Consider the following 27,830-nt stretch of genomic DNA (forward strand, 5'->3'; position numbering starts at 1 on the left):
TCCAAGGACAGAGGAGCCTGGTGGGCTACAGTCCATGGGGTTGCAAAGAGCTGGACATGACTGAGAGACTTCACTTAATTCTTAGTAAGAAATAAAGTCATAGGTCAATCTTCCTTTTGAATATAGGCTCAAAACCCCTAAACAGAATATTAGCAACTGAATATCCAATGAAATATAAAAGCAGTAACACAGAGTTGAGTTTTTTCCCAAGAATGTAAGATTGGTTTGATATCAGAAAACCAACTGATGTAATTCAACCACATGAATAAAATAAAGGGGGAAAAAAATCTGACCTCCTCACAGAGATGGAAAATGCATTTAATAAAAATCAACTCCAGTTAAAAACAAAAAACTTTTAGAAAGTCACAAAATAAAAGGGAATTTCTTTAATCTGGTAACGAAGATGTCCAAAAAACTTCCCCCATTAACTTGAATAAACAATTTCAAGAAAGCTATCAATATTTCTACTCAAGGCTGTAGTAGAAACTGTAGCCAGGGCAGTGAGGCAGGAAAAAGAAAAGAAAGGACTTCCCTGGTGGTACAGTGGATGAGAATCCACCTGTCAATGCAGGGGACATGGTTTGATCCCTGGTCCAAGAAGCCTGGAAGATTCCACATGCCTCGGAGCAACTAAGCCCATGAGCCACAATTACTGAGCCTGTGCTCTAGAGTCCAGGAGCTGCAACTACTGAGCCCATGTGCTGCAACCGCTGAAGCCTGTGAGCCTAGAGCCCGTGCTCCACAAGAAAAGCCGCTGCAAGGAGAAGCCTACACGTGACAACAGAGTAGACTCCACTAGCTGCAACTACAGAAAGCCCACGTGCAGCATGACATCAGCAGTCATCATGTACAGACAGCATGATTATGTGTCGGGAAAAAACACTTTAGAAAGCTACCAGTAATGACCAGAATTAGTAAGTGATTAATTCTACTTTAACTCAAGGCAGATACAGATACTACTACAGCACTCCTGGACTGAACAAACGGTGGAAGCGGCTGCTCCATTATTATTACAGATGACCTGTTCAAAAAAAAGTCTGCCTCCTGTTCCTGTGGCTTTGGTTTGTTTGCAGGTGTTGATCCATGGAGAGAAATGCTCAGATTAAGAAAAATAACAATGGTGTTAATGAAAGGGAAATTGAGGCTACTATCTGGCCATTTTGGACTTCTTATGCCACAGGACAACATGCAACAAAAAAGTGAATTACAATGTTGGTATGAGTAAATGATCTTGTTTATTAAGGGAAACCAGAATTACTGTTTCACAGTCCTGGGAAAGAAGGGTATGTCTAGGACCAAAAAGATCCTTTAAAGTGTCTTCTGATAATAAGGTGCCCATTAGAAAAAGTTCACAGAAGTCTCAACCACATTCCAAGGGTTGGGAACTCTAAGAAATCTAAGTCTGGGTCACTTAACTTGTAAAGAACTCTGGCCAACCAAGGACCATGGATGTGGTAGGAGAGACAGATGGTGTACTGTAACATACATGCCCCTCACATTCAAGTCTACTGGTCACAAGGAACTGCGTGCTTATGAGAATGAGTGGTGACTCAGGCAGCCTCAGGACATGGCATCACACACATACCTATTGAGCTCCCGGATGGCCCGCAGTCTGCGGATGTAGCGACGGCAGCTGGGCAGAATTGAGAGGTGGTGGGCGTGCAGGGTGAGAAAGAAGCATTCCGTAGGGAATTTCGGCTCAGAAAATGGAGGCTGATCTCCATCTAGGAAAAAGCACAAAATCCCAGCAATAATATCTATCATATGACTGTATTAGTGAAGAGTGCAATTAAGAAGACAAAATTACCCTTGAATTTTCAAGAAGTTTCAGGACACTTTTAAAAATTAGACAGTATTATTTTAAGAGAAACAGATTTCCTGTGAGCTGCATTTAATGGTCCTGTACTCTGCTCCATTTGATTAAATGTTTACACAGATGGACACTAATGATCTTTTGTGATGTGTCTTCCGGTGTTTTTTATATAAACATTTCTATTATTCAAACATCACTGTTATGGGAGGGAGGTTCAAGAGGGAGGGGTCATATGTATACCTATGGCTGACTCTTGCTGATGTTTGACAGAAAACAACAAAATTCTGTAAAGCAATTATCCTTCAATTAAAAAATATATAAAATTAAAAAAACACATCATTGTTAAACCTCAGAACGGTACTAAATCATGTAAATAAGCCAGTGTTGGACTTATTTAGGCAGATTTTTTCCCTCTACTCAGGAATCACTTTCAAACCCAGTATCTGGCAACATAAAATATGCTACCCATTTCTCTCACATTTCTACTTTTCTGTTTTCTAAATTTCTGTTTCCCTAAAGAGTGAGCATGCTCTCTTTACTAGTGACAGGTATGAGAAACTGCAGCCAAACTAAACACCTGGAAGGAAGAGCTCAGATCAGGGAGTGTGCTACAGTAAGGAGAGCCCAAAGCTCAGCTCGGAACACTTGAGCAGTGGCTGCAATTTGCTGACTGACAGCCTAGGTGAGCTGGGCACCTTCTGGAACCTCAGTCTCCTTGTATGTAACTTGTATGGAATAGCAGAGTTGCTATTCAGATATTAAAGTTCTCTGCCTGATAATCCTGTAACAGCAGTTTTAGGGGGATAGGAGTCAATGAAAACTGACCCTAAGAATGGAGAACAGGAGCAAGGGCAAGAGGGAGTTAGCGGTTGCGGGGAGTTGGGAGGTGACAGACAGGGATGCTCTAGCAGGTGTCAGACTCAAACTGTGGAATGCTGCTGAGTCCAAATGGATCCTTCTCATATAGGATGTGTAATCTATTCTACATTTTTTTTTTAATTAAAAGAAAACAGAAGGGTGATGTTTTCATGACCTAACAGTGAACACATCACTCACAAAGTTCAGCCAGCCAGTCATTCACGTCTTCCATTGTTGCATTCACTCTGGTCTCGTCGTTGGGAAGCGTGATCCGACACCTTGGGTGGAAAATGTACGTGGGGTCGACTGTCTCTAACTTGATCTTTGTACTAAGTTGCTGCAGTACCCAAAGGAAATTCAGCATGAATCCGTCCGTTGACACCAACCTATCGTCTGTCTGTGAAACAGAAAGTACCGAACAGTCACGACGTGAACAGGAATTCTGGTACAATTTTATAAGAAAGAAGAGCAGATTTTCATCCTGAAGTCAGTGAGGGGACACCTATGCTGTCATAGAGCTCTGCTGGTAGGTGCGATTTGTTGAGTGTTAATCCCATGGACAGAGGAGCCTGGCAGGCTAGAGTCTATGAGGTCACAAGAGTCGGACATGACTGAGTGACTAGCCACACAGCACAGCTGTATGTGAAGGGGTGTCCTCCACTGACTCTCCACAACAGCCCTCAGAACTGAGTGATATATTATTCACATTTTAGAGGAAGAAACTAAGGGTCAGAAAATTTACATGATTTACCCAAGATCCTCAAAATCAGTAAAGAGAAACACAATAAATGTTGTCTCCTTTCTCTTCTTTATTCTTCTCAAAAGCATCAGAACTAGTGTTACTATGACCACTAGACAAACAGCTTCTCGGGCTGACAGTGTTAGTGCAATCCTGCTTCATGAATATAGCACTTCTAATAATGATAGTTAACATCCGTGGAGTGTTCATGATACACTGGGTGCAATTCTAACAGCTTCATATACACTAAGTCCATGAGTCAGTACTGTTACTATCCTCACTTGGCAATGAGGGAATAGGGGCACAGAGGACCACTGTCCCACTGCGGGCTGATGATGGAGCCCCAGCTGGAAATCAAGGTGGTCTAATGCCAGGTCCACGCTCCTCTCTGTTTTTCCTTCTGAGTAGAAATGTCAGGTTGCTCATGAATAAAACAGCAAGGATGTCCTTTTAACTTCTCCACTCTGGTGAAGTGGTCTCAGTCATCAGTTCCTCATCAGGAACTGTGTCCTTACACTGGGTCTCCTGGGACTGGCTCCTGTATCCTGTCCTACGTCAGCCCACCCTCCAGGCAGCAGCCTTGACGGCTTCCTTCCCAAAGATCCTCCTTGGTACGGCGGCCCACCCCTCCAGCCCATGACTCCCCAGCTTCTTTCCTATTCACTATCCTTCGGTCACAAAAGCCTGAAAGTGGAGCTCATTCTAAAGTTGATTCATTCCTACCTTCATGCATCACCCAAATCTCAAAAGCTCTTTTCTCAGCCTTGTGGATGGCCAGCTCTTTCTTTCTATTTTTAAAACTTAATCTGCATGCAGGATTTTTTAAAAATTAATTTCATATTTTGGCCACTACTTCCAGCATATGGGCTCTCAGTTCCCCAACCAGGGATAGGGTTCGAACCTGCACCCCCTGTAATGCAAGCATGGAGTCTTAACCACTAAGATGTCAGGGAAGAAGTCCTCGATGGCTCTTCCTTCTCAGCCAAGTATTTAATCAAATGTCTCCTCCTTGGACACTCCCATGCCTTCCTTCTGGTGCCCCGACAGATACTTTCAAGTCCTCTAGCTTCCTTTATTGGCTTCATAGATTCCACAACAGTCTGAAATGATATATTTACATGTCTACTCACTGACCCTATAGAACATAAGCTCCATGAAAGCAGGAAGCTTGTCTCTCTGTATCTCCATTCCCTAGAACAAGGCTGGGTGGGAACTGAATGAGTTAGATGAATGAATTTAACCAATAAATAAAAGCAGTCTTAAGGAATCTTACCTGCATCTGTGCTTTCTTCATATTGGCATTGACGACAGCTGCCATGTAACTAAGAGCGGCCTCACGGGTTTCACCATTTAACAAGATACTATGAAGGATCTTGAAAAGCTCTTGCTGAAATTCATTTTATAAGGAAAGGAAAAAAAATGAAAACTTTGTTTAAAAAACGGTTCCTTTCTGACTTCGAGGAAAGCTAAACTCCTTCCCACTTTTCTCCTCGCCCACGTCCACTCATTGTAAAGAACTTGACTACAAGAACATGAGAAAAGTCCACATTCTACTGTGTCCAGAGGATCGGCATGAAAGCAGAATGTGGAGTGGAGGAGGGAAGCAGTTGCAGCTTTAATAAAATAGTCTCTGCTATTTCCTTTCCAGGATAGGAACAAATTACCTGAATTACACCGCAATTACCCTCTAACTGTGCTGCTTTTAACTTCCGGAACTGAAAACATATTCATCTTTTGGATTCATTTTCTGAACACCTACCCTTCCCAGCTCCAAGTAATGCTGCAGCGACTGGCTCACCACTCGAGTGTTTTCCAGGGTAATGGCGGGCCCTGAGAAATATTTTTCCACCACCTTCGCCTGCAAAGAGAAAGCAGAAATCCAATCCACATATGATGTACATTTGGGAAGGAATCTGAACATAAGAGCAGCAAGGTGCAAGAGGCTGCTACACTTACATCATCTTCTGCAAAGACGGAGAAGCTGAAGAAAGCCCCCAAGTATGAGAGTCTCTGCAGCTCCCGCCCAGAGCCAGGGCTTAAAGACTTAGGCAACCACAACGGCAAAGAAGCGACCTGCGAGGAAAACAGAAGAGGCCAGTGAATCAGCAAGGGAGGTAAACTAGAGACAAAGGGAGTTTCAAGCAGCCAGCCTGTTCAGTGGTTCTTAGCCACCGGCAAAATGGCTGGCATGTGACCTCCAAAAACACAAGGGTCACAGATATGTTAGGATCCCAATCCATTTTTTCTCATTTCAGATGGAGGAAAACCCTCTACATCTTTACAAGATGCCATTTCTTTTGTTTGTTTTGACCCCACGGCATGGGGATCCTAGTTCCCCAACCAGGGGTTGAACCTGCATCCCTGCATTGACAGGAGGATTCTTAACCACTGGACCTCCAGAGAAGTCCCTACCAGATATCCTTCTCATTCCTGTGTTTCAAAATATACTTTGATATCATTCAAATGGGCCATTGTTCAAAGGACTCAAGGAAATGTTTCTAATAGGATGTGTTATTCTAGCTACACAATACTTACCCCCTAAAAAATCACAAAAGAAAGTAAATAATGTCACCCCGGGAAATAATGGGTGTGACAACAATGTAGCAGTTGAGAGTCACCCACATGGATGACTCATACCCACATCTCACAAAAAATCTCTCAAGAGAGATTTTTCAGATACCATTACTTAAGGAATCTCCTCTATGCTATGTGTTCACTGAAAACATGCAAGCCCATCGGGGTGGCACTTACCAAATTGCACACAGGGTGTGTCTTTCCAAACTTGGTTTCACAGAGCTCACCTAAAGCCTAGAGACAAGATCAGAAAAGGTCATTTAAGTGTATTTCATCCTAAACTGACTGCCTTGTGTATCGAGACATAGCTTTAATGCTGCTATAAATATGTATGCATTCCCAACAAAGTACTATACCTTCAGTGCTCTTCTGATGCATAAATACATGCTTGTTGTTAAAAAAAAAAAACTTCAGATAAACGAAGTTAAAAAATGAAACTAAAAATCACTCATGAACTTTACCCTCAGAGATAACCTCTTATTTTGGCTACCAGCTTTCCATACATATTTTTAACATATACACATAGAGATAAATTAGTATATTCTTAAAATGGTTTTTTTATTTAACATCTTTCTATATCAAAAAGATATGTGTCATAACACTAGATGGCTAGTCCTGCCAGTATTAAACAGGGTTATAAACAATTAAAATTTAGTAAGTTACCGGATCCACAATATAGTTGAAAGTATTCTTTGATTTCAAGATCCCTGGTTTTTTGAGAACCTCAACATTTTCCTTTGGGAACCCGATCATTCTCATGTTAGAGAATCAGGAAAAACAGTTTTTAGGCACATAAACGCAGCTTACTATGCCACAGTCATACTAAAACCATTTTAACAGTGAATCTTAATTCCCTCTGTGATTTGGACGTTTTTATGAAAGCTGTTAAACCAACCGCTGGAAGCTTCTGAGTCAATGCATGCAGGCATGGACACATCTCTGAGAAAGAAAAGTTCGCCTTGCCCGGAGCCAGGTTCCCAACTTCAGCTGCACTGTTAGGATCACCTGGGAAACCTCTGAAAGGCCAATGCCAGGCCATACCCTCACTACACCTCCAAAGAACTACATCACAATGCTTGAGCGTCAGGTAGAGGTATTTTTAAAAAGATACCCAGGTGATTCCAAGGTACAGCAAAGCTGGGATCCACTGACCTATATAGGATAATGACCGTGATTCTTTCTGATCCTAGCTCCAAGGGTTTTCCTCTTCCTGACTCTGATTACTGCCCTTTCTCTCCTGCTGCACAAGTACCAATAATGGCACAAAATAAAACTACTGTCTGTCATAATGGAGGCTTTTGTCTTTCAACCCAGAACATTTTGTTGATATCTGACACTAAAAGCTCCTTACTGAAACATTAAGCTAATTCAAACCACAACAGAAAAGCCAACAATTCCAGGAGGGAATATTTACATAACACAGTCATAATTCATGTGAACTGAAAGATTTCATCACTAAACTCAAATCATCAGATTATTCTACTTCCTTTTATGTGCCACAGACAGAACAATGTATGAGGATTCATAGAATTTCTTGGGGAACCTGAGTAACATGTGCAGTGGGAAGAACGCTGACATAAATTCATTCAAAATTATTTTTCAGACCACGACTTCCTGCCTCACTTTCTACTTCCGCAGTGTTGTGTTAATGTTTAGCCTCTTAGCTCAGTTTTGATTTTCTGAAATAAATACATTTTTGTGTTCACATTGACCTTGGTGTAATATCTGATTGTGTTGCTGGGGTCCTGATTTTTGCAGCAGATTATGAGCACTTTTGAAATGTGGTGCTAGAGAAGACTCTCTTGAGAGTCCCTTGGACTGCAAGGAGATCAAAACAGTCAATCTTAAAGGAAATCAGTCCTGAACATTCACTGGAAGGACTGATGCTGAAGCTGAAACTCCAATACTTTGCCCACCTGATGTGAAGCACTGACTCACTGGAAAAGACCCTGATGCTGGGAAAGACCGAAAGCAGGAGAAGGGGACAATAGAGGATAAGATGGTTGGATGGCATCACTGACTCGATGGACATGAGTTTGAGCAAGCTCTGGGAGCTGATGATGGACAGGGAAGCCTGGTGTTCTGCAGTCCACGAGGTCGCAGAGTCGGACACGACTGAGCGACTAAACTGAGCACTGTGTGGAAAGGCGCCTTGTCTCATGGGCTCCTGTGTCCCCTGGCTGGCATAGTGGGGGCCCTCAGGAAGCAAAGGATTAACGGCAAGATGGAATCAAGTCAGTAGAATGAGTAAAAGGAACAGAAGCAGCGAAACACATTAATTTAAACAAGGCCTTAATTTACACAAAGTTGTATTTATTCCCAGAGTTAACTGATTTAATGTTTTGATATTTTTCCTTCATACTTTTAGAATGAAAATTATTCAGTAAGGCTTCAAAGTACTTTTCTCACAAAATTTTAAAGAAGTGAATTCAGAGAAGAAAAAAGACTCTTATTTTCTTTCTGGTGGTAATGTTTTCATGACAGTGGAGACCCTTGGTGAGAATCCAGCCGAAAGTTCTGTCCACAATTTACGCTTGCTCTAAGTGTCTGCAGGAGCTGAGAAGATCTGGGTTTTTCAAGTAAAGTCTGAAAGGAAGTGCACAGCCTCAGAAAATAGGGAAGATGAACAAGAGAAATCACTGTGATTTTCTGTACAAAGTCACTACATAAAGATAAAATTGTATTTCTTTTCTTAGTTTAACTCTTTTTAGTTGCATTTGTCTTAGTTCCTTTATTTTTCCCCCTAATTAACAAAATTTCATCCCAAATACATTATGCTCATTGCTAGGACAATCAGAAGGTTATCACCAATGATTAAGGTGAAGCACATTCAAATGCCTCCATCACTGACTCCTGTCTAGGACTCTGATGGTGCAATAGGTACCATGCTGCTAACTGTCTTTACAGATGCATCTCACTGCCCAATAAACACTATGCATGACCAATACAACGCTTTCACATTTTACATTTGAAAACAAGACTGATCGAGGACCTGGAAGAGAAGTGGACGTTAAAATCATCTGGAAGAAAAACATCAACTGAATGGGTTATAGGAAAAAGAACAAAGCTTTACCATGAGGGGGTATTTAAAGTAGTCACTATCCAGGGAGCACTCTTTGGCAGCAAGAGCCAGGCCTTGTAAAATGGGGATAAAGATCTACAAGACAAAAAAAAAATCATAAATGTAAGTTTAAGAAAATGCATGTCAAATAAAGTGCCAAATCTGCAAGTCCAAGCATTTGTACAGCTTCCCCAAAGAAAGGCTGTTTTGCATAGAAAGGAGCCTAGAATCCAGCCACAGGGTGTTGTTTTGTCTTTTTGCAAGGCTGAAATCCTCCAGAAGAAACAGGTTTTGGTGAACCCTAAACCTCTGACAAGACTCCCTGGGATTTAACAGAAACTCACAATTTTGGAGTTTGCTCTAGGACTCTGCAGGGCTCCCTGCTCCAATCAACTAAACGCTGCACATCTCAGCAATGCATATGGTTCCAATTACCAAGCATCTACAGCCTATAAAGAAACTGGACTCAATGACCCAGCATTTTCTCAACTCTGTCAACATTTTAAGAATTTTTTTGTTGCTATCCCCATATCTACATTTAATTCTTTCCATCTTTCCTTGTTTATTATGAAGAGAACAAGAAAAACAGACCAACAATGGCTGTTATCTCAACTTTAATTATGTAGAACAAAAACATGGTTGGTAAATGTTGAAATTAAAAACGAAAATTCTATTAGAATGCCTTAATTCTATAAAAGGTGTAACTAATACAGTAACCTGGTGTCGGAACTAAGGGCAGAGAAATCTGAATGTTTAAGTTCATCATTAATACGAGGGCACAGGGACACCCTGCAGAATCTGCTCAGCACAGCCCATCTTTAACTTTCACAGTACACTCACTGAGCACCACATGCAGGGAGCTGACTGGGATTCACAATTAATAACATTAAGCTGATAATGTTGTAAACAACAGCTGACAGTCTGAATATCAAGGAACCAAAAAAAGGAGTTGCTAAAAAGCAACTAGAAAAACTTGAAAAATTCTCTTTCCTTCTAATTTCATCCTGTTGTCTGGAACACCTGTGTCATTTAAGGAGCACAGTATTTAAAAAAAGGTGCCCTGTGTTAGAAAGTGTCTTGAGATAGTAACACATCTCTTGAAGATAGATCACTCTAGTTCTTACAACTCAAACAATCAGGGTAGAAGTAATGTGCTTTCGTAAGTGAGCTAAAAATGGAGACGTAATGCTGAGCTGGAGGGGTGGGAAATGCCAAAGAAATAAAGGAAAAAAACAAACAGTAGTTCTAGAATTACCAAAAATAAATTTCACTATTGATCACCTAGAAAAGTTTTTTCCCCCAGGAATGCTATTAAGTAAAACTTGGGCACAATTTACAACTAACAGTCAAAATATTACTAAACATAATATTTTTTCAAATATCAAACAGACTGTCTGTATAACTTAACCATTTTAAGTAATTCTATTTTCAAATAAGTACCTCCCAGCACTGATAAAAAATGCTCCAAGTGTTCATCATCAACTCTAAATTCTAGCTACTGTTTATTTCTGTTTATCTGTGAACATCTCAAACATTAAAGGCAGAATGAAATTTCAATCCAAAGATTTAATAATTCAGATCTACCACAATCTCAAGACAAAAAGCTAAAATGCTGTTTTTCAGGTCAGCAACTCCACTGGAGGCATCCCTGAGGAAAAACAAATGGTGACAGAGAAGATAAGACAAGGGATCAGAATTCTGTGGTTAAAAATAAACAGGTGTGCGGAGACTGCACAACATTGAGAAGGTACTGAGTGCCACGGAATGGGGCACTTTAGTGGTTGATTTTATATTACGTGAGTTTCACCTCAACTAAAAAAAAAGGTTATTTCATAGCTTCTATGTAAGTTTCTCTATGAATAAAATAGTATAAGGTATCTCTTTTAGCTGATCCCTGGGCTTTCATAGTTAAAGCTACTCTGGATTCTCCAAATGATGTCTTTTCAAGCAAAAGTATTCTAATTTATGCATATTACACATAAAGCATAATGTATCACTTCAACCTTCCAATACAGCTATGCATTTTCATCAAGAGTTCTCTTAACTTTCTAGAAGAGGAAATCTCACTATAATGCCTGAAATATTCCTGTAAGTCAGTAAGACCATCATCTAAGATGTTGTTCAGTCACTAAGTTGTGTCTGCAGGCGATAAATTCCAACTATGGAGCACACAACACCGACTGGAAATTGCGCTGCTGGATTCTTCTTTTACTAGTATTTTGAAAACATACTTTCGGAGAATTCAAAGGCTTTAAGATGAATAGTTACAAATAATATTAGGTATTAAAAAAGGCCAAAAAGAATCATATCATTTATAGCTATTGTCTCTCTTATTCCTTCTAGAAGCAAAAAAAGAAATCACCAAACAGCAAATTGTAAGTCATAAACACCCTTTCATCAAGGGAAGCAGCTCTGTGCAACTGCTGTGGCAAAGTGCTTACTTTACAACACAGGCCACAGGCCAGTAATCAATATTCATGCCAAAGTTTCACCTTGGAAAAAACCTTTGAGACTAAATTTACTAAAGTGAAGTGAAGTGAAAGTTGCTCAGTCATGTCCGACTCTGCGACCTCATGGAGTCCACGGAATTCTCCAGGCCAGAATACTGGAGTGGGTGAGCCGTTCCCTTCTCCAAGGGATCGTCCCAACCCAGGTCTCATGCATCACAGAATTCTTTACCAGCTAAGCCATCAGGGAAGAAACCTTTGAGACTAAGTTTATTAGCTATTATTATTATTAAGCTTTATTATTAAATATTGCATATCTTCATTTCCACTTGACTTTACACAGTGGGATACCAAAAAACGTATGGATACTTAATGAATGAAGTAATCCGTAAGATCTGAGATATCATTTCCAGGCCAATAACAAGAAGACATTCTATGTGACATGTGGACGGCTGCTGAGCTAATCAGCTAAATCAGCTAGGTCTCTGATTTAATATTAATCTTTTTTGTAAATTCACAGAATTAATTTTTAACACTACTTACGCACATCATGTCTTATACTATCTCTTGGTAGTGTTTTAAAAGCTTGAAATCAGAGACAGGACCTTATATTTCTTCTAATCTCCTAAAGTACTTGGCACAGACTGTGTTTAAAATATTTTGATGCTTGACTGATGAGCTGAAATGGACACATGATTTGAACAATGCAGCTGTCAATCTGATCTCAAGGCAGGAACCTTGGGGAGCGCTCTCTGAGCAAATAACGTGTGTATGTTCAAATTCTGGAACTCAAGATTTCAATATATGCTGTCTCTAGAAATCTACCTTGGCAGAAAAGCTTCTAAGCCAAATGTTGCAATAGTGAATACACAAAACCTACCTGCTTGAACACTTCTTCATCCTGGTGAGTGGTTCTCACCAGCTCCTGGATGAAGCCATACGGGAGGTTCCTACACAACATGTACGGCACTAGGAAGGACGGCTGCTGCAGGGACCTGCGGATCCAGAAAGTCAAGGGCTCTGATGAATCAACTCATCACTCAGTAACTACAGGACACACAAAATGCCATGTGGCTGACAATCACAGGTCAAGCTTCAGATCTCCCAAATAGGCCACACAATAGATAAGTCAATAGTTGAGGCAAAAGATCACCCTTTTTACTGTTAGAACAATCATGTTGTGGGCTCTTCAGTGAGAAGTTACAGAAAGTTTCAAAGAATGCATCTTTTTCTCCATATGGCCCTTTAAGAATAAAGCACTAGAAAAACCAAAGTACTGTATGTCTCTTTTATACCTCATCCAATACGGGGCGGGGGGGAGATTAGCAAGCTGAAGACTTCTTTAAGATCTTATTAACTCTAACCATGGGGATAGTGTTTTTAGTACATATCTATCTTTTTTCTTTTTTCTGACACATTTCAAAAATGGTTATGATACAGAAAATAATACAAGGTGATCCAGAATAAATAAATACTGCAACTGTGCCAATTTTCCTTCAGATATTTTTCATAAGAGAAATGAAATACAGAAATACTCTTTTATTAAACTTAAAACTTTATGGGATCCTCCAAACAAAAATTAATAATGTAGGACACTGTGGGTGATCCCTATATTACCTATTCCACCACCATTCTTTATTGCTGGATAACAGAAATTGATTGTATGACACATGGAAAGCGAGGCTCTGTATTTTTTTTTTCCAAGTATCTGTACTGCTTTCAAGCAGCTGCTTTTAAACTAAGTGAGTAATTTCTTACCCCGATGTCAACACATTTCAACAACACAATCTATCTCAATAAAGCACACGAAATGTTTTATTTTCATAGTATCTTAGAGAAACAAAGGGACCTCAGAGACCATCTCGTCAACCGTTCATTTCACAGACGAGGAAGTGAGCTAGGCAATGTGGTGCAACATGGCTGGGCAGTCTGTGTCCACGGAAGGAGAGGCCCTCTCGCTGCAAACAGCAAGCACACATTGGTTGCTCATACCTTGGCTGTGTGAGGGACCCCTGGAGTACTAATGCAGTGTGGGATATGCACTGTGAGCGGATGTTGCTCAGAAGCTGGCTGACTGCTGGCTGGCTGCACATCTGCAAAGACAGGTCGGGGTGAGGACTACAAAGACAAACAGAATAATCCCATGCAGTTAAAAACTGACAGAAGAGTCAGAAGAGATGGCTGTGCAGGAAAAGGCATCTTTTTCTCTTCCTTTATTGATGATGAACAAACTAGATTAACTGCATCATCCAAGCATACTGCCTCTGCTAAAACCTACAGTTAGAGAAGAAGCAGAGGCTTGAGGTGACCACGCAGGGGTTACAAAAACAGGCCCACTCTCTTTGCTTTTGCTAAGGTTAAGTGCAAAAAACTCCAAGAGGCCCTTCACAAATATGAACTAACATGTAGAGAACTGGATTAATTTCTAATGGAAAACGAGAACTAGAAATGAATGGGGAAGGAAGGGAGATAAACTGGGAGACTGGGATTGACATATACACACTATATGTAAAACAGATAATAATAAGGACCTACTGTATAGCACAGGGAACTCTACATAATACTCTTAATGACTTACATGGGAAAAGAATAAAAAAAGAGTGGATATATGTGTATGTACAACTGGTTCACTTTGCTGTACACCTGAAACTAACACAACATTGTAAATCAGCTATGAAAGTGCAAGTGTTAGGTGCTCAGTCATATCCAACTCTGCGACTCCATGGACTGTGGCCCACCAGGCTCCTCTGTCCATGGGGATTCTCCAGGCAAGAATACTGGAGTGGGTTGCCATGCCCTCCTCTAGGGAATCTTCCCACCCAGGGCTTGAACTTGGGTCTCCAGTATTACAGACAGAATCTTTACTGTCTGAGCCACTATATGTCACTGAAAATTTAAAGGAAGAAAAAAAATGAATGAAAAGGAAACAGGATTGAAATGAGATATTCATTCAGAATGAAACAGTAGAAAAAGTGTAGCTTTCTGAGTTTAAACCAGCTTCTCAATTTATGTGACTCTGGACAATTATAGGTAACCCCCTTTTTTTCAAAGTTCACTTTACACTGCTTTGCTTTTAGGGAAGACCAACGGTAGTATGTATTAGATCCCTGTGAGGTGCAATGAAAAAAAAAAAAAAAACTTATATTACACCGGCCTAATGAACAACTGTGAAAACCTAAGTTCATGGAGACCTAGCAAAGTGTGCGATGGTTGACAGGTACTCTATAAATGTTTTATTATGATTACAACAGACTATGAGAAGTTATCATAGTGTTAAGTCATTGGTGATAGTAGCATTTGGCCCTGTCACATCTTCCCTCCACTAGGACATGAGCTCCAGAAGCACTGGGATCTTCATCTGTTTGGTTCATTAATCCAGCCCAGCTTCTACTGTAGTGCCCGACCTATGACATGCTCAGTAAGCACTGTACTGATTGAAAAAATGAATCTAATTAAGGGCTTAGAAAACAATTATTTATCCAATATATAGCCAGGTTTTGTGGGTTTTAAGTGAATCTATTTCATATTACCTTTGGTGCTTTTTTTTCCTCTATTCCAACTCGGTCAAAACACTCGATGAGGTAGTTCAGCATGTCTGTCTCCTTGCATGTTTCAATGGTGAAATGGTCGCTGTAGGAATCCCAAGTACTTGCCCCACCAGAGGCTCCCAGACTTTGGAGAAAAGAAAAGGGATGGTTTTGATCTGTTCTCAGTAAACCACATGACAGAGCTCGCAATGCTGTAGCAGAAAGCCTGTTAGGGTCCCCGCACCCAGGACAAAGCACAGACCCCATGCGCCTGCGCCTGGAGCTGACTGCTGGCTTCACCTGCTCCAACAACAGAGTCCAACAACAGAGATTTTTAGGAAACATTATATTGACCTAAGAAGAAAGTCTGTCCAGAAATCCAGCATCTCATATTTTCAGGAACAGCACCTTACAAAACCAGGAGGACTAAGAACTGGTACTAAGCACCAGGAATTTGAATGGATACCACACGTATGTAAATCCAACTGGCCAGCTGTGCTCGGGCTGACTTGCAGGTTAAAGCCAGCCTGTGCTGTTAGGCAAGCAAAGTCTTTAGGAGTGAAGTTACAAGGGACTGACAAAACACCCCTCCCTCCTTCCTAATGTCTAGCACACATCTCAAAGCCTTTATGCAGCATTTGGCAACAGGACCAGAACTTAGGAAAACTGTCCAGTTAGAAGGAGACGTGAAAATATTTGTTATCAATACAAATTTTCCAAAGCGTTTAGTGAAAGGGACAAAGTAGTATTAGTCAAAACAAAACCAAAACCCTGTGCTAGGAGTATCCAAACTTGCATTCTATCCCCAGCTCTACTGTGTACTTGTTACTTGAACCCAGAACTTCCATCTCACCTGCACTGAGGTTAAGTGAAATCATGTGGAGGTGCTTTCTCAAATACAGACAGGATACAATGGGAGGGCCCTGTTTCTATTAAAACTATTCTCTGAGACCATTATCATGAGGGTTGCAGCTGCTGCTGCTGCTAAGTCGCTTCAGTTGCATCCGACTCTGTGCCACCTTGAAGACAGCAGCCCACCAGGTTCCCCTGTCCCTGGGATCTTCCAGGCAAGAATACTGGAGTGGGTTGCCATTTCCTTTTCCAATGCATGAAAGTGAAAAGTGAAATATAAGTCACTCAGTCATGTCCGACTCCTAGCGACCCCATGGACTGCAGCCTACTAGGCTCCTCCGTCCATGGGATTTTCCAGGCAAGAGTACTGGAGTGGGCTGCCATTGCCTTCTCCATATCATAAGGGTTAGCTGTTAGGAAAACAAAGTTTAGATCGATTTATCAATAGGTCAAATACCAAATGTGATGTTCAACTCACAAATTTGATAGGCGTAAAAGATACAAAAAGATTAACCACGGCATAGGAAGAGGCCAGGAATTTTGAAATGAAGAGGAATGAAAAGATATAAATTTTACTACAGCAACAAAAAAAGTTACATGTGAAAGATGATAAAGAATCTTTGGGATTTGGGAGAATGGCACTGAAACATGTATACTATCATGTAAGAAATGAATCGCTAGTCTAGGTTCGATACAGGATACAGGATGCTTGGGGATGGTGCACTGGGATGACCCAGAGAGATGATATGGGGAGGGTGGTGGGAGAGGGGAGAGGGGTTGGGAACTCATGTACACCTGTGGTGGATTCATGTCAATGCATGGCAAAACGAATACAGTATTGTAAAGTAAAAAAATAAAATTTAAATTAAAAAAAAAAAGAATCTTTGGAATGGTATTGGAATATTTCATTTAAAAAAGATGAAAACAGGTGGTCCAGGGTTTAAGAATTCGCCTGCCAATTCAGGGGACATTGGTTCAATCTCTAGTCCAGGAGGACTGCACACGCCAAGGGGCAACTTGAGCTATGCGCCGCAAGTACTGAAGCCCACACACTCTAGAGCCCATGCTTGGCAACAAGAGAAGCCAGTGCAATGAGAAGGCCGGAGCACCCCAACAAAGGGCAGCCCCCGCTCACCACAACTAGAGAAAGCTCAACCATTGCAATGAAGACCAGGTGCAGCCAAAAATTAAATAAGTGAGTAAATAAATGAAAAGATGAAAACAATGGCAAGGCTTTAAATCCAAAGCTCTCAGGCCAGAGACCTGTAAATCTACAACTTACTTCCTACGCAAGTCTGATAGAGGGAGGAGAGGACAGGAGGTTGAGAAGCAGCCAGTACCCTTCTGACTGGGCAGATAAGGGACCCACCCTCAAAGTGCCGCAACAGAGACAAAGATGGGCAGTCCAGGGTGGGAAACATCAAAAAAAAAGCCCAAAACAATTAATTCTTGTGCCTTCACATCAGTTAGAGATACACTTCATGAATTAATGTAAGATCTGGCATCTGTTCGTTGGCCAGACAACAGAAAGATGAGGATGGTAATAAAGCAAAGCAAAAAAAAAAAACAAAAAAAACCCTCTAACAAGACAGAAAAACCCACCCATAAATACAAGAAGTATGGTGAAACCGCAGGAGAAAGGGGGTGAAAAATACTTGGTCTTTCCTGCAGCCGTCTCGCTCTCAAGCTATCTGCCATCCTTCCCTCTTCCAGGTTCGTGACTCCATTCCCTGCACTTCCCAAAGATGAAATTTGCTGATAAAAGCTTCTATATACAGTTTGCTATACACAATTTGCTATATACAGTTAAGGTTCATCTTCCTTTGAGAAGCGCTCACAGAAGCAATGAAAATAGACCTTCCTCATGTTGAAAATGAAATATTTAAACAATATTTCCCTGATAATAAGCTCCATCTTTCTCACGTTTTCATTTCTGAAATGGAAAGCATCTTATATTTGATGTCAATAGGTCCTTGCCGTTTGCAACAAGCCAGTCTAACGCAGTGCCCTTGATCAACAGTGGGAGTCAGCATGCATCGACGGTGGCTGCTGACGGAAACTGGGCTCGGTCCTTAGCCAACACACTCCCTTTCATTTTAACTTAGAGTTGAACACCTCAAAGTCAACCAAAATGCCTTCACAAACATTTTGCAAAGACATGAAAAGACATGATGATGTGTGCAGAGGACTGCCAGGCAAGACAAAGAAAGACATTCAGAATCTATCAGAGAATTTTCAAAGCTGAAAGAGGTTGATGTATGTTGTGATCATCTGTCAGGCACCAAATAACACTTCCAGGGGACTTTCAAGAGAAGAGAAAGAAAGAAATGAAACAAGAGTTTAACCAAATAGTAAACACAGAGTAAAACCCAGTATTCATCAATGTTTCCAAACTATGAGATCAGTCTTAAGGATGCTGAAGTAGATCGCGAGCAAGGCGGTCGGTCAGTCTCACCAGTGCTGGGCATGACTGCCAATGGTCAAAATTGGTTTACAGGGGTCTCTAGATTCAAACTCAGAGAGCTGAACTCAGGTTCTAAATGTGATCCTGGAGGAAAAAGGTGTGTACAGTTTAAACACATTAAATTTATGCTATCAACAGACATTAAAAAAAATGTTTTAAAATACGATTTCATTTTTTCTCTAAAAATGTTGCTACAAAATTCATGATGCCTTTACAACTGTGACATGTGGAATATGACACTGGAAATCTGCCATGTTTAAGTCCTAAGGGTATCTAGAAAATGATACCTCCTTCTGGGAGAATACAGGAACCATTTTCTGATAACTACATCAACAATCCAACTGAATAATGTAATTACTTCACATGATGTAAATACAGTGGAATCCTTCTGAAAACACAAGGAAAATACATCTGGAGATTTATATATGTATCAGATCTGTGCAAACTGAATCTCATTTTAAATGGACCAAAAAACCTAGTTTTCTAAAAGGATTCTGTGGCAGTTCCTTTTCCTCCGTGATGGAAATAATCACTCCACATTTTCTTTTTTAGACGCAGACTTTGGAATGGCATATTTTCTCAATGCAAGGAAAGGGAGAGCTGGGCAGGGATAAGCAATGTAAATCCCTTGAACAAATGTCTGCATTGTTGAAGGCCATGGGGGCAGCACCTTGATGAAACTGATCAAGACCTTGTTTATGTGGCAACTACACCCTCTATAATGCAGACAGGTTTTTAAACAGTCTTTACTGAGTTTATTACAACACTGCTTCTGCTTTATGTTTTGGTTTTTTGGTCCCAAGGTATGTGGCATCGTAGCTCCCTGACCAGAGATCAAACTTATACCCCTGCATTGTAAAGCCAAGGCTGGACTGCCAGGGAAGTCCCCTGAGGGGAGACAGTTTTTAAAAAAATAATATAGAAGTGCTATGAAGAAATGAGTATAGATGTCAGAGAGAGGCAGGAAGAGTGTGTGTGTGTACACATGGGAGATGTAGGGTCCTAGGCTTTGGGTCTAACCCTGTGGGAGAAGGGGAATCACTGGAGGTTTGAGGACAGACATGGTGGAAAGATTCTGACTTATGACCAGTAGAAATAAGAGGAGAAATATCAGTATTTTTCACTGTTTGGTAGTTTGTGCTTAGTCACTCAGTTGTGTCCGTTTGCTAGTTTACTCTTTTTCTATTCACACAGGCTCATGATGTTCAAGATCTAATCTCCTTCACTGAAATATCTAAGCAATGAAAAAAGAATCCCAATAAACAGAAGAAAAAGAAAAATGTCTTTCTAGTCATCAACTTCCTAGGAAACAATAAGAAAACATTTCCTCAGAATAATTACTTTATGTTCTTTTTTCCTCTGTTATCTTTATTACAAGAAAACTCTCATTTCACTTATTTTCATTCCTTCAAGAAGTAGCTCCTTATAACTCATATAGCTTTTTTCAGAGTACTACGAAACATTCCAGAAGGAATGTTGTTTTTCTTTTATTAATCCTTATCATCACCACTATAAAGAATTAATACAGGGCTGTATTTCCCAACTACCTCTCAAAAGATGTACAAGCCTTTGACTGCACTGAGCCAGCAGAAGGGGAGACCAATACAATCCCTGTTGACAGCTGTTTCTACAGCACTGACCCTACTGGGTGAGAAGAAGGTGTTAAAATTGCTTACTTCCTAGTAAATAAAATTCTGAGAAGATCAATTAGACAGGGGGAAAGAAAAAGCTCTTTGCTGATCACCCAAATTATTAAGAATCATTTTTTTGCTACTTCTCTGTTCTGACCCTATGTGCATTCTCACGCTCTTCTCTATTTGTTTCATGTGCTAAATATGATTATGCCCTGTACTTTTAAATTCTTTTTGATGTCTATTCAGAATTTATAATTTCTAAAACCTGGACAGATGAGATTTCATTTTAACAGCCAGCAAAGTACCTGCTCAGAGAAGGCAATGGCACCCCACTCCAGTACTCTTGCCTGGAAAATCCCATGGACGGAGGAGCCTCGTGGGTTGCAGTCCACGAGGTCGCTAAGAGTCGGACACGACTAAGCGACTTCACTTTCACTTTTCACTTTCATGCACTGGAGAAGGAAATGGCAACCCACTCCAGTGTTCTTGCCTGGAGAATCCCAGGGACCGGGGAGCCTGGTGGGCTGCCGTCTATGGGGTCGCACAGAATCGAACACGACTGAAGTGACACAGCAGCAGCAGCAGCAGCAGCAGGAGCAGCAGCAAAGTACTTGCCAACCAACTGGAGTGGAACTTTGTAATTAAGAAGGAAAATGTTGGCACTTTCTTGCCAAGGAAAAGAACACATGCATAAACTCTGGGCAGTGAAATAACTGCTAAGAAATGAGAATAATCCAAGTCCTACTGGGCAAACACGGAGAAGTCAGAGGCAACTCAGTATGCTGGGTGGCATGTGAGATCTGGATTCCAGCTCTGCCTTCTTCTAGTTATGAGACTAACCTCATTGAAGGTTTTTGCTGAAGCCGAAGCTCCAATACTTTGGCCATCTGATGTGAAGAGCTGACTCACTGGAAAAGATACTAACGCTGGAAAAGACTGATGATAGTAGAAGAACGGAGCAACAGAGGATGAGATGGTTGGATGGCATCACTGACTCAATGGACAAGCTCTGGGAGATGGTAAAGGACAGGGAGGCCTGGCGTGCTGCACTCCATGGGGTCACAAAGAGTCGGGCATGACTGAGCGAGTGAACAACAACCACCTTCCTGAACCTGCCCACATTTCCCTGCAGTAACTAGAGGCCCTGCTGTGAAGATCAGAGGAATAACGTATGCACACGGCTGACCGAGCACCTGGGACGTGATGCTCAATAACTATTCGCAGCTGTGAGTACATAATCAGTAAGTAAGTTTTGTTTCTCCTTATAGGTATCAAATCTAGATCTGAGACAAGGCTGGATGTTAGAAGTCTAGAGAGGAATTAGGTAAAGCAGCATGTAATCTAATATCTCTGTTAGAGAAAGCTGGAATTAAATAGGCAAGGGAGAGACAGTGTTTCCCCCACAGATAACTTACAGTAAAACAGAAAACAAAGCACTTTTATCACGTATAGGAACTGACTCCTAACTAGGATGGCTGCTGCACTACCATGATCATGGGAGAAGGTGTCTGTGCATGCGCGCTCAGTTGTGTCCGACTCCGCAGCCCCACGGACTGTAACCTGCCAGGCTCCTCTGTCCATGGGATTTCCCAGGCAAGAACACTGGAGTGGGCTGCCATCTCCTCCTTTAGGGATCCTCCTGACCCAGGGATCGAATCCAAGTCTCCTGTATCTCTTGCACTGCAGGCAGATTTTTCACTGTTGAGCCATCTACATGAAAAAGACACTTCCACCTTTGGGAAATTTACTTGAGAAATAGTGATACAACATTCAACCTAATACAAATATCAACCTTCCGGAATCAATATTCAACCCTGTGCCAATATCCCTCTCTCTCTTTATAGACCTCTCTAATGATTCTTCTGAACACTGTCGAGTTGAATGTAGTGTGCCGCACCCCTACCACCATCTCTATTTATAGCTTGGAGTTATTTCTGAATACTGCTGGGCACAAATACCAACTCAGTCCAGATGAAACTTCAATTTAAGAGCAAAATTGTAAGACGATGAATCAGAGGCTTAGAGAGAAGGTGCTATTATATTTTTTTGCTCAAAGTCACCTAGAAGGTCCAAGCCATCTTTTTCACTCTGTTTTCAGGGGTGAAACTTCAGCAACATTGTGAGCTCTGTTTTAGCCTCTGCAGCCATTCCTCAGGCCAGGGTGTCTAAACAAACAGGGTCTGGCTTCACTGGGATCAGGGAAGCGAAGTGACTGATTAGCGAAGTTTAAGATTAGCAGTGAAGAGTGCTTCCCTGGTGGTTCAATGGTAAAGAATTCGCCTGCCAGTGCAGGTGACATGAGTTCAATCCTTGGTCCAGGAAGAGCCCACATGCTGAACAGCAACTAAGCCCCTGTGCAACCGCTATTAAGCCTGTGCTCTAGAGCCTGGAAGCTGCAACTACTGAAGCCCTCTAGCCCTAGAGCCTGTGCTCCACAATAAGAGCAGCCACCACAGTGAGAAGCCTAAGCACCTCAACTAGACAGCAGCCTCTATTCGCTGCCAACTAGTGAAAAGCTGATCTGAAGCAAACGAAGACCCAGCACAGCCAAAAAATAAAGATTAGAAGTCAAAGCAGAATCACAGTTATAAAAGAGAGAATACGACTCCATGTGCTCTTCAACAGACAGCCCGGAGTGAGCTGAGAGGGACACATACACACACACACAAGTCCCAGCCCCTGCGCCATTCCTGAAAAGCAGCAATCCATGCAACTGTACATAAGAAAACACGCCTCCCAGAGGACATGTTGCTTACATCTGGTAGCCCGCAAGAACACTCTCCTAATAAAATAAATGAAGGGTCTCTTATTTTAGATCTTAGGGCAGGTGAACTTGATGTCTAACCTGTTGTTCATGTTCTTGACAAATGATTATACATTAAGTTGTTCTCCAAACTTGCCAGGCAACAACTATGAAAATGTGCCACTTTACCCTCATGAGAAGTTCCTAATGCTTGAGCACATGTGGAGCTTCTCACATCTGGACTCACCAGGGCACCTCATTTGACTCTACTCTGTATGGATTCAGAGCACGCCTCTAATTAGGACTTATAAACGTTAGTTCCTAAGCACCTAGGCACATGCAGAGGTAAGACTCCATTCCTCTGATACCTGGACCCAAACTGGACACAAGAAAACTCATCACCACCACCACCACCTTCATCATCACCACCATCATCATCATCTTCTTCATCTTCGTCACTACTGTCACCAGAAAGTGCGAGGAAGAGGAAGGAGAAAGGACTGTCGTACATACTACCGTAACAAAAGCAAAAAAATGTCATCAGGGAACAAAGAAAAACAAGGAGGAGGAAAGCTTTTACAACCACTGGCCTTTTAATTAAATCATAGGCTACAAGTTTTGTCTACTGATATGCAGAAAAATAATTCACCTACATTATATAAAGGCCAGGAAACACTTGATGGGAAGGAGGGCAGTGGATTAATGGAGTTTGGATACTGCTTCCTTCTAAGGGGCTGAAAAGAAAGCGTCAAGGCGTAACTACTGGCCAGAGGTAAGGCATCTGCTCACTTGACCCCTTGGTCTGGCTGTATCTCAACTATGATCAGTAATAGTACACAAAGTGGAAATGTGGTTCTGTGAGCCCCAGCTCTCAAATATAAGCTGCCACAGTCTCCGAAATTCATTTGTTATGAGGAATGATATGTGCCCTCGATTTTGAAAACTGAGTGACTTCTTATTTTCAGGAGGAAAAGTGAAGGGGAAGAAAGGGCCTCATAATTGAGCCACCCATACTTTCTGATGTGACAGAACCCTGGCAGAGCAGGGACTCGGGGCATGAGCCTACCCAACTAGTTAGACACATGGGTTAACAGCCCCAAACAGAGAAACTGAGGTCAGTGTCACATGACAGTTCTTCCAAACTGTGTTAATCTCCTTTCCCTGCACTGCAAACACGCACCCGCCTCTCCTACTGCGTAAATAAATACCTAGGAGAGTTCCTTAGGAAGGAGGGCCGTCTGCTGGGGGCACTCCCACCAGGGGAGACGGAGAGTAAAGGTGGTCCTGAGCCAGGGGGTCTCTGTCGGGAGGAGCTGGTGGGCACGGCTTGAGGGCTACTGGCCGGGGCGGACAGGCCTGGGGAGCTAGACAGGATGGAGGTGCCCGAGGATCGCGAGGCAGGAGCAGATGCAGACCCCGAGGGGTGGGTGACAGTGTAGGGCCGGTACCGCGGAGACGAGGGCTGGCTTCCCGCAGGCGTCCCCGCAGGGCCAGGCGGACAGAGGGAGGAAGCGGGAGGCGCAGCCGCCTGGCTGGCTGCCCGGGAGGGGGCGGCCAGAGGCGGACTCATCATTGGCACAGAGCTCCAGACACTGGTACTGGGAGCTGGGCTAGTCTCATAGAGGCTAAATGATTTGAGAAAGGGAAGAAAGAAGAGAAAATTGAAGAACCGCTTGAGATAAATAACTAAAATGGAAAATAGCATGTTTTTAAAGAACTGTATAATTACAATCTCATATCTCTAAGCATTCCAGTATACAGATCTTTTAGAGGCTCATCGAAATAACTGTAATCTAACTGCCATGCTAATTTAGAAGCCAGACTTACAATATGAGAAAGCCTTCTTTCCAAAGAACATACTCTATACAGCTATTTGTTTCTAAAATTTTATTTACCAACAGCCTAACCATGGAAAGTCAGAGACCCGTCTGGAAAAGACCATGTCTCCTCAGTGAGTCAACCACACCCCCAAACATAAGACATGCCATAATCTGGATGATTCAGGCCCCTGAATGAACGCTCCTTTCTCCTACGCACTTCATGGCTATTTTACCACCAGTGAGATGTGCAGAAAGAACCACACTGACCTAGATAAAGAGCTGGCCCCGAAGGAACCCAGGCTGCAGAACATGGGGCTCGTTCCTGGGTTGGAGCCGGTGGTCAGCATGAGGTTTCTGTCTGGTGACCGAGCTGTCGCTGCAATTGGCTGAGAGGTGGCTGTCAGGCTTGCAAACGGGTTTTCATCTCTGGTCTGAGTAGACATCATTAGCACTTCCATTAAAATCTGGCCAATCAAGTCCTTAAAATCAGAGAACACTGTTGGAAAGGCAGAATAAAGAGGAGGTTATACATGGGTCTTCATACACACGGTCCTTGAATAAGCCAGCATAAGCCAGAGATGTGCAATGTGCTATTTTGGACTGGATTCTTGAGTAATAAAAGCCGCCAGTAGGAAATGTGGGGAAGTCCAAATAAGTTCTGGAGTAACAGTAATATCTTAGCTCTGGCAAGTATACTCTGATTATGGAAGATGATGACATTAGGGAGAACTGAGTGACGTGTGCCTAGGAACTACCTGCACTAGCTCTGTAATTTTTCTGTAAATCTAAAATGTTTTCGAACAGAAAGCTTATTAAAAAAAAAATTTGGAGCCCAGTCTATGAGGGTCACTGCTGATATATATTAACTATAAAAAGAAGCTACTCCCAACTACAGAGGTTAGTTTATCACACTGGAAATATGAAGTACAAAGTTCAAGGGTCTAATATTTAGTTGCCACCTGCCCTTCTGGAGCAGATTCTGTTCTCTAGCCTCCTTCTTATTCTTTGCAGCTCTCGATCGTTATAGGTCTTTTGTTGTTATTAAGTCACTAAGTTGTGTCTGACTCTTAGGACCCCATGGACTGCAGCCTACCAGGATCCTCTGTCCACGGGATTTCTCAGGCAAGAATGCTGGAATGGGTTGCCATTTCCTTCTCCAGGGGATCTTCCCAACCTAGGGATTGAACCAGAGTCTCCTGCATTGGCAGGTGGGTTCTTTACCACTTGGGTCACCAGGAAAGCCCATATTAAATATCACTCAATAAATAAAATGTCTAACCCGTGTAAATCTTACCTGATTTGTTACTAAAAATTACCAGATAGATTTGAGAATCCTAAGATTTACAATAATAAGTGGCAGGATTTTGAAACTTATGGTTGCTAAGCTCAACTCTACAGTCACATTTAACAAGAACCCAGTAAAATCAGAAATAAACTATCCATCTACCTGGAACATAAGAGACATTTTTTTTTGTTTGCTGTGAAAGATAGGTAGCAGGGAAAAGGAAATACAAGCTCCTTGACATTCATTCACTCATTTAAAGTATATCTACTGAGGATTATGAAGGGCAGGCACTGCGAATACATGGGGAAGCAAAACAGACAAAAATCCCACCATCAAGGAGGCTGTATTCAAGTAAAATGCAAAAGAAGACTCCAATGAACTTCCCCTCCATTTTCTGTACTCCAAAGCAGGGTCCCCCATACCACGGACAGATATATGGTCCGCAGCCTCTTAGAAACAGGGCTGCACAGCAGGAGATGTGCAATAGACAGTGAGCGAAGCTTCATCTGTATCTACAGCTACTCCCCATCACTCGCATTACCACCTTAGCCCTGCCTCTTGTCAGATCAGCAGCGGCAAAATAAATGTAATTTGCTTGAATGGTCCCAAAACCATCCCCACAACTTCATCTGTGGAAATACTGTCTCCCATGAAACCAGTCCCTGGTATCAAAAAGGCTGGGACCAGTGCTCCAGAAGACTGCTATAGAGAAGAATGAAGAGTGCCCTGCAATGCTGATCTCTTGCCAAGTTTTAATACTTCAAGTGTGGTTTAGTACAGCCTCTTAAAATAGAATCCTGTAAACACTGCAAAATATCAGTATGTTTTAGTTTGCTAAAGCAGTTTAACCAAGCACATTTACTCCACTGTCTACGTATGACCCGGGAGGCACTTACAACAGGTACCGGTCACCCTCTCAGGATCCCTGCAGACCACCCCGCATGCTCCTGCCCGGAATATAAGAGGCCCTAATGCTCTAAGCACCTTCTTATTGCAAAGGAAAATACTTCAGCCCTGAGACAATGGAGACTATTAACTGATACACAGTTTTCCTTTGGAGAAATCATTTTTAAAAAATTTATCAGTAAGTGGAAAGTAGACAAACAGCAGTCTTCATCAGGAAGTATTCCTGTAATCAGAAATACAACTGCAGAGCAAGACAAGGTATGTCAACAGCAGAGAAAGACAAGAGTTCATGTTCTGTTTTTCTACCGAGGGCTCTGAAATGAGACAGTTGAGCCCAATTCCTACCTTCTTTTGGGTTCTGCTTAAACTGTGCAGAAAGAGAAGAAAGGAAGATCACATCCCTGTCCCGGTCCTTCCAGGAGACACGGAAAATCTTACAGACCAGCTGTAAGGCCTGCTCTTCAGACACTTCAGAACCTGATGAAGGCTCCTTGTGGGGAAGAAGATTTGGGGGTTAATTTCAAGCAGTAGGAGGTGTGAGTTAGACTTTAACAGAAATACCTAATTCTGATTTAATTCATTCACAAATAAGGATATTTTAGAAATACAGACAACTATACACCTACTGATTAAAGGAAAAATAAACTTGTTACTATGACTTCAAAGTTATAACCTGTTGGTCTCATGAGCTTATAACACATCATATGGCAGGGAATACAAAACAGCAAGACTGGTATCAGGAATCGCCAAGGAAGACATGTGATGAAGGATGCATCATTTATTTCCCATTTATTATTCCCATTAGTCCCATGTATTTCCTTTTCTGAATGCTAAAAGACCAGGTTGACATTTTAGGTATATAACCGATTTTTCTCTAGAAATTTTTCCAGATTTTAATGTTTCTCACTATTTTCCACCATAGATAGAAATAACATCTGTAAAGAACTTTGTAAGATTCAAACACCACAAAATAAAGCACTGCATCACTAAGAGGCTATAGTCCAACTTCTAATACAGGTGCTGAACACTAAGAACTTACTCAACAGAAAGGGCTGCAATTATCTATGCCAGTACTACACCATGACACACACACAAGAACCAAAAATG

The 27,830-nt window shown here is 41.7% G+C and overlaps 1 protein-coding gene across 2 annotated transcripts in view; it reads right to left on the reverse strand.

The window, feature by feature from the left end:
* Positions 1-27,830, reverse strand: part of UBE4B (ubiquitination factor E4B) — a 122,270-nt gene that overhangs the window by 33,813 nt on the left and 60,627 nt on the right. The window contains exons 5-18 of one of the 2 annotated variants that reach the window (XM_068986639.1): positions 27,069-27,213; positions 24,800-25,028; positions 23,921-24,337; positions 23,081-23,224; positions 15,023-15,164; positions 13,485-13,585; positions 12,373-12,487; positions 9,058-9,141; positions 6,162-6,218; positions 5,367-5,483; positions 5,170-5,268; positions 4,684-4,797; positions 2,870-3,068; positions 1,586-1,724 (exon numbers count right to left, since the gene is read on the reverse strand). In XM_068986639.1, coding sequence (XP_068842740.1) covers positions 1,586-1,724; positions 2,870-3,068; positions 4,684-4,797; positions 5,170-5,268; positions 5,367-5,483; positions 6,162-6,218; positions 9,058-9,141; positions 12,373-12,487; positions 13,485-13,585; positions 15,023-15,164; positions 23,081-23,224; positions 23,921-24,337; positions 24,800-25,028; positions 27,069-27,213 — 2,102 coding nt within the window. The remainder of the gene's footprint in view (positions 1-1,585; positions 1,725-2,869; positions 3,069-4,683; positions 4,798-5,169; positions 5,269-5,366; positions 5,484-6,161; positions 6,219-9,057; positions 9,142-12,372; positions 12,488-13,484; positions 13,586-15,022; positions 15,165-23,080; positions 23,225-23,920; positions 24,338-24,799; positions 25,029-27,068; positions 27,214-27,830) is intronic. The other variant, XM_068986640.1, reaches the window with a different exon arrangement.

Source organism: Capricornis sumatraensis, chromosome 14 (genome assembly GCF_032405125.1).
Source record: "Capricornis sumatraensis isolate serow.1 chromosome 14, serow.2, whole genome shotgun sequence".
Taxonomy (NCBI): Eukaryota; Metazoa; Chordata; class Mammalia; order Artiodactyla; family Bovidae; genus Capricornis; species Capricornis sumatraensis.